The 15,193-nt window shown below is 38.7% G+C and overlaps 1 protein-coding gene across 1 annotated transcript in view; it reads left to right on the forward strand.

Moving 5' to 3' along the window:
- The window catches only part of hectd2 (HECT domain containing 2), an 86,350-nt gene that overhangs the window by 26,381 nt on the left and 44,776 nt on the right, over positions 1-15,193 (forward strand). Inside the window, exons 8-13 of the mRNA XM_041789313.1 lie at positions 3,755-3,864; positions 6,142-6,290; positions 6,408-6,531; positions 8,966-9,062; positions 10,245-10,352; positions 13,978-14,110. Coding sequence (XP_041645247.1) covers positions 3,755-3,864; positions 6,142-6,290; positions 6,408-6,531; positions 8,966-9,062; positions 10,245-10,352; positions 13,978-14,110 — 721 coding nt within the window. The remainder of the gene's footprint in view (positions 1-3,754; positions 3,865-6,141; positions 6,291-6,407; positions 6,532-8,965; positions 9,063-10,244; positions 10,353-13,977; positions 14,111-15,193) is intronic.

The following is a 15,193-nucleotide window of genomic DNA, read 5'->3' on the forward strand; positions in this document are numbered from 1 at the left end:
TGTAGCTCCACCTTTTTGGTACGGTTAGGTAATATTGGCACCCCTACGGAAGGGTGCCGAAAAGTGGGACAGTACAGGTCAGATTTTTGGGACCCTTTCTCTATGGAAACGCCAGAAAAAGCGTGCCGTACTGCACCGAACTGAGCCGGACTGCTCGGTGGAAACAACCTATTAGGTGCCCTAAAGGGACCTGGACCCACCTTGGCGGCCAATGAGTTAAAGGATCTATTAAACTTAGTATTTTAAAAGAAAAAAGACCTTTTCCTTAGTTAAAATGATCATGAAACACTTTGATTGTGAATAAGTGGTTCTAACATGTATAGTTAACCAAACAAATGTCACTTTAACAGAGAAAAGTCATTTTTAAAACCCACAGAAATCCTGTGAATTAACACAGTGCTTGCTGTTGTTCAGTTGCAGCTGTGGTTCACTTGTTCTGCATGCTGTGTGTCAGCTGGGTAACACACAGAGTGACAATAAACAGCATCACAAGTCGATTAGTTTGTCAAGCTGTCTCTGATCCAGAATTATGATCCAAATTCTGCTATTTAGCTCAGGACTTCTGTCCCTTTATTTAACCCACAATTCTGTCATGTTCCTTTTGTGTCTGAGGGTTTCTTTGATCCTATTTTTGATGCCTCCATTTTTCTTTTCCTCTCTGTCCTTCGCTTTCTTCCTCCCTCTCTGTCTCCTTCTCTCCAGTCTCATTTCCATATATGGTTTTGGGAATTAGAATCAGATAAAGACTGGAATCTGCAGTAGTTCCACTGTGGTTCCACGCTCCATCAGTGTGGATACACACTCTCTCATACACACACATATATATACAGGCATACACACACTCCTGCAGCCAAGCCAAATGTCTGATTTTGTCCCATCTGACTTTGACGACTCGCTTCGTTTTCCAGCTCCCTGGAGAACACAACCACACATACATCCACTCACAGATCTGGACTGGGTGAGGTCATGTTGGAGTTGAAGACTGCTGGTTTCCTGTCTGATGACGACTCTCTCTCCTTTATGGGCTCTACAAACTACTCATTTAACTTTTCTACTCTCTTCATCTTTCTTTGTGTTAAGACCTTAAAAAGCCTTAATGAAACTGTCTGGCATTACCTCATTTTTTGTCATCTACATTTATTTTCACTGCATCCAAACACTAGTCTCACAGAAAGAACTCAGAGTTCTCACAGTCAAAGGAGTCATGGTAACTAAAGCTATTTAAATCCCGCTTCAATCTGTCTCACTTTATTTTGACAAAGTCCCCCTCCCATGATCCTCTAGCCGTAAACAAGCTGATGACTTCATCATTTGAAAAGCTGATGACCTTTGCTGCAGCCCAGTTGTTTCATGTTAGTGATTCCAACTTCAGGTTGGACAAAAAGTTGCAGTTGGAATTTGACAAAGTCAGTAATGTTGAAGGACTCAAATCTTCTTTATCCCTTTCTTTGCTAACTGTGCATGATTTGTATATGGCATACATTTGACCCCAACGGCAGGGGTGTCCAAACTTTTTCCTCTGAGGGCCACATATAGGAATATATACGAATGTTGGGGCCACTTTAATATCCACGAGAGATGAAGAAGTTTGGAAAACCAATATAGTATAGGCTAAGATATGCTTAGTGACAGAGTATGCCTTAATGTCTAGTTCACTGACAACAGAATGCTACTGATTAAGTCAGAGGCGGAATGAAGGAGGAGCTGGGGTGGAGGAAGGTTGTGAGAACAGCTTGCAGAGAGAACAACAGAGCTTGGCCAAGCAGGAGCAGTTTAAATAAGGAAGAATGAGAGTGATTTGCCAAAAGCCTGCTTAGAGAAAATCAGCTGGCCATCAGCTGATGAGAACTTGGGTGATTATGGCAGTGCCCGACTCTGTGGCCTGCCTGAACTAATGCTTAACGCTCAATTCTATGGCATACAAGGCATATAGACATTCATTTCCAGGTTGTTGGGGGGCCAATCCGATTTTAGGGGGCTCTGCTTGGCCTTAACTACCACTGGCTCCGCCTCTGGAAGATTATTGGTACTGCCATTTGCTGCTGTAACCCATCAAGGAGTTAAAAAATAAGATATTTTTATCATTTTGGTTGGCGTTATGTTTACCATGTAGAGTGTTGCCTCAATTTAGCCACGCATAAAAAAAACACATCAATAAGTTCTTCTTGTCAAAATGTTTGTTTACAGAATTAGCATGGTAGCACTGCCTTGTGCTGAAACTATGAAGTACAATACAGTCAGGCACACTCTTCAAGCTCAATTATGGGCCATTTTCATTTTATTTCTAGGATTTGCCAATCAAAATTGGACTGTGGGCCATAGTTTGGACTCCCCTGCCCAAAGGGATAAGCAGTGTAGAAAATGTATGGATAGATGGATATGCCAATAACCCAAGAGCATAAGATAGGATAGTAAGGTTAAAGAAGTTTATTTGACAACACCAATAGTGTAAATGATGGTGAGTGTACTGGTTGGTGGTTGGCAGTAGCATTGGCAGTGATATAAGACACTACATAAAAAGAGGACCAAATGGAGCTAGACAAGGAAAAAAACAAGTTTAATATGAGCCAGGTTACCTGACTAGAAGCTGTAGTACACTGGTGTCTAAAAGTTCATCATGAGGTTAGGGGATCTTGATTACCGAGGATTAGCTGCAGCTGGGACATCTAACGAGCTGCAGCCGTGACTGTCCATGAGTGATGGCAGCTGAATTAAAACTTAAGGTGGTTGAAATTTGACTCCAGCAGAATTTCATTTGTGTTTTTATTACAACTCTAGCGGTGGCTGGAAATAATTAACCCCAAAAAGAGTACATTTTGACTATTTTTAGTAAACTATTCCTGTGTACAAGTTTTGAAGCAACATATGATTCCATCCAGACAATGTCTTTTTCAGGGAAGTCCCTGCTTATTTTGGCAAGACAATGTTAAAACACATTCTGCATGAATAACAACAGCATGGCTTTGCAGAGAAAAAGTACTAGACTGGCCTACATAGAGTGCAGACTTGTCTCCTATTGAAAATGTATGGCAGCATTATGAAGCACAAAATATGATAAGGGAAACCAGAACTATTGAACAACTTAGGATGTTCATCAAGCAGTGCTGACTTTGTTAAGATTGGGGGTTCAAATCTCAGTTGGGGCACAATGAGTATCCAGTGTAGGCCCTTGGATAAGGCCCTTGACGTCAGGAACCCCTGTCCCAGATGTACGTCACTTTGGACATAAGTGTCTGCTAAATGACATTGTAATTGTAATTACACAAGTAAACAGGGGGTCATTTTCTCATGATCTACTACACAATTTAACCTCTTTTTACAACCAGTGAAGTCATCCTCTGCTGGATTGTATAAAAAAGCAAAGTCTTCACTTACTTACTGGATGTTCTTGCTTGTTTTTATGTCAACTTGCCAGTGAAGGCTGAGGTTGAAGGTGATATGTATATTGGTTGTTCATCTATTCGAACTTCTATTCTGGCCATATTTTCTAAATGCAGTATCTAGATTTTGTAGGTTAAAAGGTCAAAGTCTTTAGCCTCGTGTTCATCTCTCGCATGCGAACACAATATCTCAAGAACACTCCCAGGGATTTTCTTCAAACTTTGCTTAAATGTCTGCAAAATACAGCAAAGATGGAAAAGCGTGATTAGAAATAATCAGTTGCATTTTAAAGTCTGCAGCTGTAAATCAAGTAAAGTGCTCACCAGCTCTGTCAGAGTTTGTCATATTTTTTTTTCTGTCTGTTTGTGAGCAGAACCCCCAGTACTCAAGCACCAGCACCTATGTGATCTACGCCCACCTACTGAGGCAGATTGCTGCTCTGTCAGAGGCAGACCATCACTTCCTGGTTCACTGGCTCAAAAAGTAAGTCTAAGTGTGAATCAGTCCATGTTTGTGTATGAATGTCGTTACTCTGTCTGTTCTTGTGTATTTCCTCTAATCCACCTGTCCTTCTCTTCTTGTCTCTTACTTGTATTTTCATCAAAATTGGATCAAACTAAACCTTTATTATGTCCCTGAAAGAAAAGAATCAGATCCTTTCACAGGGTGTTTAAAGCTTAAATGCTTATTCCATTATTTTTGTACTGTATGGCTGATTAACTCTCACACTTTTTCATTTTTCAGACTTGAGTTGATAGAAGCTGGTACAAGTTAAACAGACTGTAAAGCCTTCTGAAGGGGGAATTTTTGATTTGTGGTTATGTACTGTAAAATAACTTGATGTGAAAGAGTTCTGGGTCTCATTTTTACAGCAACTCTTGCAAGTGATCCATTATGTAATCAGAATGTAAATTTAAAATATTTCCATGTCTGTCTGGAAGTACTGGGACTCCCTTTCCATATGCAAATATTACACACAGCTTGGATGCACCTCTGCACCAAGATGGAAGAGCTCATTTTTAAACAGCTGGAATAGCTAACAGTATTTTGTCTTAGGTTGTTGCTTTATGTACTGATTCATGGAGGAGGGCTGATGCTGCGGAAACCACAGTGTCCAAGTTAACCATTTCCAATATGCTTAGCATATGCTTTTACATTATTATAGCATATCTGTGATCAGACAGTCATATGGAATGGCACCATGCATGGAAAAAAAACCTAAGGCTTCAGTATGTCTATTTACTATTGCAGTCTGCAGCAACGAGGACCCAATTCTTCAGTAATGGGACTGTTCAGACATGAAAACCCAATACGAGCACTGATTGAAAACTATCTGCAGCAGTAGGTAGCAGCAGGATATCAACAAGTCTTGTATGACGTTCAAAATAAGGTTTTTTAACATGCTGACTGAGTCAAAGCAGGCTACTGGAGTCGCGCTGATTTTAACCATGACATGTACCATAATCCACACTCACCTGATTATGGGTGTTTTTCTTTTTTACCTTTAGGCACAGGTATGAAATTGTTGGGGCCTCATGCTCAAAAGGGCCACAAGATGTAGTCATTAGAGGTGTGCAACTATTTTGCCCATGGGGCAACAGATGGAAATAAGCTGGTAAGCTAAATCAAAACACATGTTCCTCTATAGAAATCAATTTTGTTGTGCATATTGTCCCAGACACAAATGAAATAATAATAGAAAATTTAATGGAGCATAAGTGTTCTCCTGTAAACAGACTGTTTACTGGGCTTTATTAAAAGTTTTGTAATCAGGTCTTACAGATATGGGTTTAAATTTTGGTATCCTAATCCCTACCTTAACCTTAACAGAAGTTTAATTGATTTTATTTTGCAGGTTTTAGCATGTATTTTTAGCATATAACAGTCTGTGAGAGTGGAAGTCAGAGATTAAGTGTGTGTTGCCAGAGTGTCCTGCCCCAATTAGCTGAATTTAACCAGGGTGGCTGTATTTAGCCTCTCTATTGGCACTAACCAAGTCGTCTTAACTGCTAACATTTAATGTTATATTCCTGTGTGGGCTTATGTTTTTACTTTAAAAGACAAGACATTGGGATGACAACATTTAGATATTCTTGGCTTTATTTTGAAAGGTCTCGAGTGAGATTAATATCCCAAGTAAAAGAGAGCGAGCAGCCTGTTGTACTGCAGCCCAGATTGTTCATTATACTGCAACTACCTTCTCAGACAAAAAGCAAATAGCTAATCATAGTTTAGGATTTTCAGCCAACCCAAAAAGATTTCTTCAGTGGCCCTGGACACTCTGGATACTGACTGGCTCTGCCCTTGATGGCAAGTTAGGTTTGAAAAATTTGAATGGCAGCACTATTTCACTGTTTCTAAAGTTTTTCCCCTCTTGTTTCCTTATTTGGCAATCATAATCAAACTCCAGCCAGTTTTATGAAATCTTGAAGCTTTTAAAGCTCGACACAGCCTACCATTACAAATGTGAGCCAGCTCCTGTGCGTCTCCCTCAGCCTGAATAAAAAGCCCTGAAGAGCGCGTCCTGTTTGTGGTGATGATTTACAAGTGAGCTGCTTCAAATTACAAGTTCTGTTTGGATCCGAATCCAAAAAGCCAATTTCTTCATCCAGTGCTGCTATTTTTTTCTCTCTTTTCAGTGTCTATTTTTGTGCATGCGTGTATTTCAGGATTTGTGATTTGCTGTTTGTGCAGTTTTGGAGTCTTCCAAGCCGCTCATGTTAACCGATATTAAGTTTGTCTCTTTGTGTGTTTGTGAAGGCTGTCAGCAAGGCGTTTCAGGCAGCTTGTAGAGCGCCTCCTTCAGTTCATCTCCACCCGTCTGTTCCCTGCAGAGCCAGATGAACTTCCTCCTCTGGCTAAGTGCTCGTGGTGGGTCCCCTCTGCCACCAAAGTGCTCAGCTTGTTCAGTGAGTACAGTATAAGATAGTACAACACGGTATATCACTTTAACACGTTTAGGTATATTTAATGCACAATAATGCACATTTGAAAAATAACATATCTGACCCCCTCTTTCTCCTCAGACGCAGCCAACAGTGTCTCCTCTCCTCCCATCATGCCTTTCACTGACTTCTACAACATCACTTTGGAACACATAGACTTCATGGAGGAGTACAGGACATGGCAGAACTACGGCAACTCCAATAGGTCAGAAATATTTCTGTCTCTTCCCTGTAAAGTTGTTACTTTACCATATTTTAAGACTTTGATAGGATACGGTTCTAGTGAAAGTCAACTGATGTATATGCCTGTTTCACGTAGTGATGTTCCAAGGTAGTTAATCCTTCCAGACCAGCATTGTTGTACACAACAAGAAGTGATGTAGTTTATAAACTTTTAACCATAAATTGTAGCCCCTTGCTTTTGTTTAGGGTCGCCACTGGGCTGTTCCAACGATGCTATCCATGCCTTCATAATTTGGCTGACTATTGGGGTCTTTAAAAATTAAATCCATTTAATTCCATCCCATTTTTTTCAAACCTTTTTAATCATTTTTGCAGCTAGCTGGTAATGCTAAGTGCCATATTGTTTTTCCCAAATGCTTTGTGAGAGGCTGTCAACCAGTGGCAGGCTGTTCCATTCTTGGGTCATTGTGTGTCATCTACATTTCTCAACACTTAGATCATGATGGAGACAGCCTGAGCTGCTCATAATGGAGAGCAAGAGAGGCAGAGATCCTGTGATGTGGCCCTCTGTGTCACTGCTTTGAACAATGGCAAAAATTGAGCCAATACAAAGAAGCGCAATGACTTACTTTGTAAACTAGTTGATATTTTGAAGATCACAGATTGATCATTTTTTTCACTTTTTGGTCCCCAAGAGGTTGGAGAACAAGTTTGTCCAAAGATACATCTTATTCATTATTCTTTATTGTGCTACACATAAACATTTTTGAGTATTAATTTAATTTTTTTTTCTTTTGTCTTTATAGCCCCATAACTTTCTTAATATTCAAGCGACATTACCTTAGCACACGTATTCTTAAAGCCCTGGTTGTCCTGAAAAACAAAAAGATGTTAGAGCTTAACTGTGCACCAAAGGATTGGTGATTTACAAGCTTTTTGAGTTCCTAAGTCTGGGCAAGACAAAGTAGTTAAAAAATAGCTTAGGACTTGAAGGGATAAGCCCTAATTATAATCAGAAAACTGTCAAAATTTTCCACTGATTGTTTAAGACAGCATCACAGCAGCATTGGGTGAAAATTGGGAAATTGGGCTTCAGTAGCAGTGCTAGCACTCCTGCTCTCCATCCTCTGTGCAGATTAATGTCTGCATTCCTACACTGGATGCCATTTTTCATTGTTCTAGTTATATGTGTCTAGAACCTGACTCACCCTATGTACAGCTTCATCCCCTTTTTCTAGATCAAAGTGATGCTGAACTGTGCTGTTCTTTGAAAGGTTAACACAGCTATCCCTTCGCCATTGTTTACATTGTGTTAAAGAACATTATGGCAGCAAGGCAACAGCGAGTAACTGGAGCTACACTGGCTATACGAGGCAGACAGGGGTATTACAGTTTAGATAGAGAATTTCACTCAGGTTTTGATGCAGAACTGGTCAAAGATATTCAGTGTTAGCTTAACCGACTAGTAATTCTGATGGGATTTTGCTAAACAGGCTAATTGTGTTATATAATAATATTTGGGAATTTCTTGTTCATCATTACCAAAAACTTCAGGGAAGCTCCTGCACACTTGCCATCATATTTGTGCACGTTAGATAGGTCGATAGATCCTTCACTGTTTTGCTGGCTGATACCGTTGAATATAAGACTGAAGACACCAACCATAGTGTATGGATTCTGTTTTATTTTCAGAAATAACATGAACCCAAGTGTCAAAAAATAAAATAACATTATACAAGGGACAGTCTTGGGTTACATTAATTAACTTATGCCTTCAGATACCTGCTTTGGCAAAGCAATGGTCCAAAATATAACAAGTATAATAATAAATACTGAAATTGCTGAGCTACATATCATTTCAGCTGCAAATAGGTGGCACAACTTGTCTATTTATTCACTCCTAGTGAATAAATACTAAGAGATGGAACGGTGTGTTTTGAATTTTCCCAGGAAAAGTTACCTCCGATCTCGCCTGCTAACAATAAGGATCAGAAATGTTAACAGATGTAACAACATATTAGCTTAGCTAGCGGGACCTTAGCTTCCTGTGAAGATTCCTGGGAATCAGAGTATCTCCTTCTGAGCAGGGACAAAGAAACTCTCCCACAGCTGCAGTTTATCCCAAACCATGGAAACACTTCCAGAAGCCGTGAAGTCTGTTTCACGCTGCGTCACGGCTCGTTAATGTCCGATATAGGAAATGGATCTATAGCTCAAACAGTTGGCTCCTCAAGCGTCTGGCTGGTGTGGTGGGGGATTCAGCTCATTTCAGGCTCACATGGAGTAGACTTTAGGGCCTGCTCATTTGGATAACTCTCAAAAAATGATCAAGATAAAGGTTTTTGTTCTGTAGGTGTTATACAAATATATTTTTGGAAACTTTTCCTCTAAAAAGTTTTTCAAAGATACATTTTCACTGTTTTTAACTTTTAAACACATTTCTTTTCCTTCTTCAGATTTTCCTTCTGTCAGTTTCCCTTTATCCTTTCGACTGTGGTGAAGAAAGCCATAATCCAGAAAGACTCTGAGCAACAGATGATCAGCCAGGCCAGGGTAAGGCAAATATGCACACTCACGGCCACATACATACTGTATGTAAACATCATTGTAGACTACTTATTTACTTGTGGGACAGATTTTATATAAAATACATAAAAGCAAGAAAGAAAAAACCCTCCCATATCCCTACCCCACTTTCAGCAGAGGTAGACCAGCAACTTCCATTTTTAACTAAGTAAAAGTTTGTTTTTGTCAGTGAGGTTTGACGTCACAAAGTGTTGCTTGTAACAATTTCTGCTTTCAGATAGGTTCTTAGCTCAAATGACGTTTCAGTATAGCAGGTATCTACTATATCCCAACAAAACATGCCACTGAGTCAAGACTTTCCAAAAAAGAGTGAAATCAAAATCTCTTTTGGTTTATTCTCAGCTCTGTGCTAACACTGATAGAACTGAATTTTTTTTGCCTTTTTAGATGTTTTTGTGCATGATTTCCTTCCCTTTGTAAATCCCTCCAACTTTATTATTATCCTGGCCACCATGTGGATGAGAGAGACGGTTCTGCCAACTCAGGAAAAACTATCTGAAGAGGCACAAGTTTTGTTGCTGGATTATAATTGCAACGGTCTTTCCAAACTAAAGAAAATACTTATTTTGGTCAAAAATACTCCAGAGAAATACAAAGTGATCTCTGACTGCATATCCAAATCCATAATAGCTGCACTTTCAGAACATGGAGGAAGGAGTGAGGGGGGACAGTGCAGTTTTCGTTTCAGTCCAAGGTACTGGTTTTATCTTCTGATGTACATCTACTCTGAAAGTAGCATGTTATACCTGAACTAAAATGCTAAAAATGCTATCTTTATGAATCCTTTCTATTATGATTACATCATAGCAAGCAATTTATACACCTGACAGATGCACTGTGATTTGGTTCATTAACCTCAAAGGACCCCGTTTATTCATTAAAGTCATTAGAAAATAGATTAATGGCTGCTGGCTGCAGAAATTCCACTGCTTTTTCTACCTGATTGTCATTTAGACCTCAGTAAATAAACATAACTCCTGGTTTTCAAATGTGTAGGTATAACTAATAATCTTAAATTGCCTTTTGAAGAATTAAGGATCTAATTATTCCAAATGTTCCAAACCAAGCATGAAGCATAAAAGAAAAAAGAAATCAAAGAAGTTTTTTTGTGAAAAAGTTCTTTAGACTCTTCATGTGTATATTTTACAGCAAAGCCTGGTCAGTAAGGTTTCTCGCAGGCAGAGAGTGGACATGAACCTTTTGTTCCTCAACATTAAAGTACGACGAGCACAGCTCCTCAGCGACTCACTGGATGAGGTCAGTGCACATTCACACGCACATTCACACTTTTTTTCTGTCACATCTGTTTTAAACCAAAGAACTCATTAAAGCAGTGTTGCATAATGAAGTGTTGGTTGACAGAAAAATGATGAGATTCAGCAGAACACTGAAGATAGAGAGGGAAAATGAACTCTATTTTAAGGTAGACAAAATATTCAGTACTTTGTAATGTTTTTGATATGTGTTTGAAATCAATTCAGTCTCTATGGTTATAATGGTTGTTATGATCCAACAAGTTTTAAAAAGATCAGAATTAAAGTCAAGTGTGCATGAGAGGAATGAATCTATCAAAAATTACAGAGAAACTTGTGCACTCTTGCGATGTTTCAGAAGCTTTTACAGTTTTTTTTTTCATAATTCAGTTTTCTTTCATTTTTGATCTTTAAAACCAAGAAATGGAAATTGATTATCCAGAACTTTTTTCTGTTGCTTCAAAACAGGTGTTGATATTAATGGATTTGTACTAGAATTAAACTGAACTTTAAATTCTGCTCTCTTTAAAGGCCCAGTATGTAGAATTTTGTATTGAGTTTTCCTAGTTACAAAAGACCTAATGTTTTTTACTTCAACCACACATTTTCAACATTTTATAAAACTGAAAAAAAATCTTTTGTAACCAGATGTGTCTTTTCTCCCTGTTCTGTTGTCCAAGCTTCTCAAAATTTATCTTGACTACTGTCATTTTGAAGTTTGTTTTCACTAGAAGAAGGGAATGGGTTGTGTGGTGGGGAATCACTCCCATGGTTCTCTGACCCCTACTTTTGTTATTCTTCTGTTTAAGAGCCCCCTACTGGCAGAATTTCATGACATATATCCGTTACATTAACCTTGCAAAGCAGATTGATTCACCCGTTTCCTTGTTTCTCATTGGCAAATCCATCTCGCAAAGCTCCCATCTAAACTGTTTGGCCTGGTTAGAAAGTGATAGGACCAATCAGCGTCGAGGGTCAGTACTTTAGAGTGTGGCGGAGTCATGATGTAAGCAAGCAGCAACAAGAGGCCGGTGCAATTATGGCAGAAGAGATTAGTGTGAATGCTGCTAAAGCACCAGTTTTATCAGAACATGATGAGATTTCTTCATTTAAAGAAGAACAGAGAACACTATTGAGTTGTTTTCTTTTCTTTTCAGTCAACAAAAGTCGAGTACTGACATGTCTATAGTCGCCATGGTTCAGGTTATGCAGTTCTCTATGGAGTTTACTCCTTCGGTAGCGGCACACCTTGCTACGTCATGTTTTGTTGATCTGATTGGCCCGTAAAGATGTGACACACAGAATGTTCATCCAGTCACCCTCCAAGTTTTTTTTTTTTTTTTTAACCAAGCCTCTGCCCTTTCCCAAATACAGTCTATGGAAGGTTTTCCAGTGTTTGACACATCCATCTGGTGTGTCAGGTTACCATGACATAGGATTTATTAGCAACAGTCCACACATGGTGTTTGGCAAAGGACCTTTGGAAAATCTCAGATGATAATTGGACAAATTTTCCATCAAAAATACTTTCATTGCAGTTCTTTGATCTTTGTGATATACAGAAATGTGATTCAGTTCAGATGAAACTGCTACATCCAGCTAGTCTCACCGCTGGCCACCATTGTGTATCAGATTGCAGTACAACTAAACCACACCTGTAGCTACCACCTAGTTTTTTCACACCACACTGGTTGGTCTTGTTATTCTCAGACAAGCAATATTTCAGATTGTTTTATGAGATGAATGACAGACATGGAGTCTGGCTGTAATTCTTTGGTTTTGGAAATTTGTAATGTTCATAAGGTGTTTTTAATGGATAAAAGTTAATAAAGGCAAAGTAAATGCTACCACATAAGGTCAGTTCACCTGGTGAAGGGTTGGATGCATGAGTAAAAAATGCTTTAATGCAAAAATCTATAGTCAAATAATTAAAAAAACTGCAGCTGTCCTTGAAATCCAAGGCACATTGAAGTTTTTGCCTTAATTTTACATGGCAAAACAGATTTTAAAAAAGCAGATTAATAGGGACCTACTCAGGTCTTCATCAGAGCCTTTAGCAGCATTCAGCCAAGGCACCCACAGTGTGCCTTGGATTGCTTTTTGAAGGACAGTTGCAGTTTTTTTTTTTTTACTATAATATTCTTGGATTAAACCCTTTTATCACTCATGCCACCACCACTTCACAAGGTGAACCAAGAAGCAAACCCAAAGTTTCCAAAGCGCACCTGAATGTGAAACCACAAAGACCCAGTAGCATTTCTTCTCCTTGGTCTTCAGATTCACTCAAGAGGTGTTTGTATTTTTTATACCACAGCACAATAAATATTTTTTTCCTTTGTTATTTTAAATTTTCGACATCCCAGAAAGGTAGCTTGAAATTTAAAGAAGTTTGAAGAACAAATAAAGTAGTTTAACACAAATGTTCACGTTTTCTTTAGGGTCCTTTTTGTAACACTACCCATGTCAAATACAGTTGCAAGAAAAAGTATGTGAACCCTTTGGGATTTCTTGGATTTCTGCATAGATTGGTCATAAAATGGGTTCTGATCTTCATCATCACTCTTCTGGAGTGGCCCAGTCAGAGTCCTGACCTCAACCCGATTGAGATGCTGTGGCATGACCTCAAGAGAGAGATTCACGCCAGACATCCCAAGAATATTGCTGAACTGAAACAGTTTTATAAAGAGGAATGGTCCCAAATTCCTCCTGACCGTTGTGCAACTACAGGAAACGTTTGGTTGAGGTTATTGCTGCCAAAGGAGGGTCAACCAGTTATTAAATCCAAAGGTTCACATACTTTTTCCACCCTGCACTGTGAATGTTTACATGTTTTGTTCAATAAAAACATGAAAACATCATTTTTGTGCAGTATTAGTTTAAGCAGACTGTGTTGGTCTATTGTTGTGACTTAGATGAAGATCAGAACACATTTTATGACCAATTTATACAGAAATCCAAGAAATCCCAAAGGGTTCACATACTTTTTCTTGCAGCTGTACATCTTTGCACAGCAGCTGAACTGTCACTCTGAGATACTGTCAAACATGGCTTCTTTGTTTTTAAATGTGATTGAATGGAGCAACCAAGGGTTTGTTCCAACAAAACAAAAGTTATAAAGGATCGCAAATGCAGACAAATGTCTTCGGTTGTAACTCAAAATTTTAAGGCCTTCTGTGGTTATGATAACAAACAAAAAGGGCAATTAAAGGTCTGGAAACATTTAAGATTTTTTTAAGATTAAAAGACCATTCATGTGAATAAAATAAGTCTTTAATCTTCTCTATTCATGTGTTAACCTCAAACCCTCACTCTAACCTAAACCTGATTGTAAATCTATTTCAAACCCTCAATTCTGAAGCCCAAATGATGCTAAGTGTAAGTTTCTGAAAGCAGGGAATTCAATGGGAAAAAAGCTTTGAAGATTTTCACACAGTGTTTCAGTCTTTTTAAAGATAGTCTGCAGAAGGTTAAGAAAACACAAACCAAAGGTAACACTTGTGCAACAAAGATAAGCATTGATAGAGAATGTTGGCTTCCAAATAGTTTATGCGCAAAGAAACGATTTAAAAGCATCAGTATAATATTTTTTTTGTCTTTTCTGTTTTGTTTGTCTCCTGTATTTCTTGTAGTTGATGAGAAAGCGGTGCGACCTGAAGAAGAAGCTCCGTGTGACGTTTGTCGGGGAGGCGGGGCTTGACATGGGTGGTCTGACGAAGGAGTGGTTCCTGCTGCTGGTCCGACAGATCTTCCACACAGACTACGGTGAGACACACTTTTCACCTCACAAATCAAGTGTGAACATTGAAAATGTAGAGATCTTTCAACAGGTATCAACCATAAACAAGTGAAAATGCAGATTTAAAATGCCTTTACTGCTGGAAGCAGAGTCAGTGGAAAGAGAAGCAGCACTTTATTGTAAAGAAGCAGAGGGAAAATCAGGTTTTTATTGGATAAAAAATGGAAAGTTGAGTTTTATTAGGTGGGGGTCTCAGTGGACGGGCTGTGTGAGTTTTCAGGCATCAGCAGAGTAAGTGTCAGATGGCTGAGAAAAGTGGTCAGTGTTGGTTTTGGACTCCTAACAACATGGTCTGATTTCAGACTGGAGCAGATCTTATTATGATTGTCTTTTTCCAGAAGTCTGTTTCTCTTTACAGTTTACTCTTCTGCCTCTGCTGACTGCCTGATTCTCATTATCTTTTCATGGCATTGTCTCTATGTCGCTTTGTTTGAGTGTCCTCGAGTGTTTCTCTTCCTCTCGTCTTCTCTCGTCCTTTATGAAAGAGCCTTTGTCTTATTCACAATTCTTTACACGGTAACAGGAAGATTGTATCAGTTCCATTCAATATGATTCAGAAGCTCTTGTGGAAACTGTTTTTGCAAATGCATCAAAGTATTTTGCTTTAGTGCAAAACAGATGCACTGACTTTGTGTTCAAAGTAGAGCTGAACAACACTTGAGAAACTGATACTGAATATTTCTTTACCTTTGCAATATATATATATTATGAAAATCGTACCAGATAAATGAAGTGTTTTTTCTTGACATTGATTAAAAGTTAAATGCCTCATGTAGCTTTTTTGGTCAGGACTCTCTTGTAAAAAAAGTTTTTTGAATACTCCTGGTTCAACAACGGTTAAGTAAAATAAATCCAACAGTTATACTTTTATTAGAATGCTCTGACATTCATTTTCTGATCCCAAATATGAAGCCCTCCTACTTTCATCACACACTCCATCCCTCTAGGAGAAGTGAAAACATGCAGATGTTGTGTTTTTCATGCTGCTGGTAGCACACATCATGTTTACATCCTTGTGTAACATTCAGTAAAATAAGAACTCACTGTCT

This window comes from Cheilinus undulatus, linkage group 6 (assembly GCF_018320785.1).
Source record: "Cheilinus undulatus linkage group 6, ASM1832078v1, whole genome shotgun sequence".
NCBI classification, from domain to species: Eukaryota; Metazoa; Chordata; class Actinopteri; order Labriformes; family Labridae; genus Cheilinus; species Cheilinus undulatus.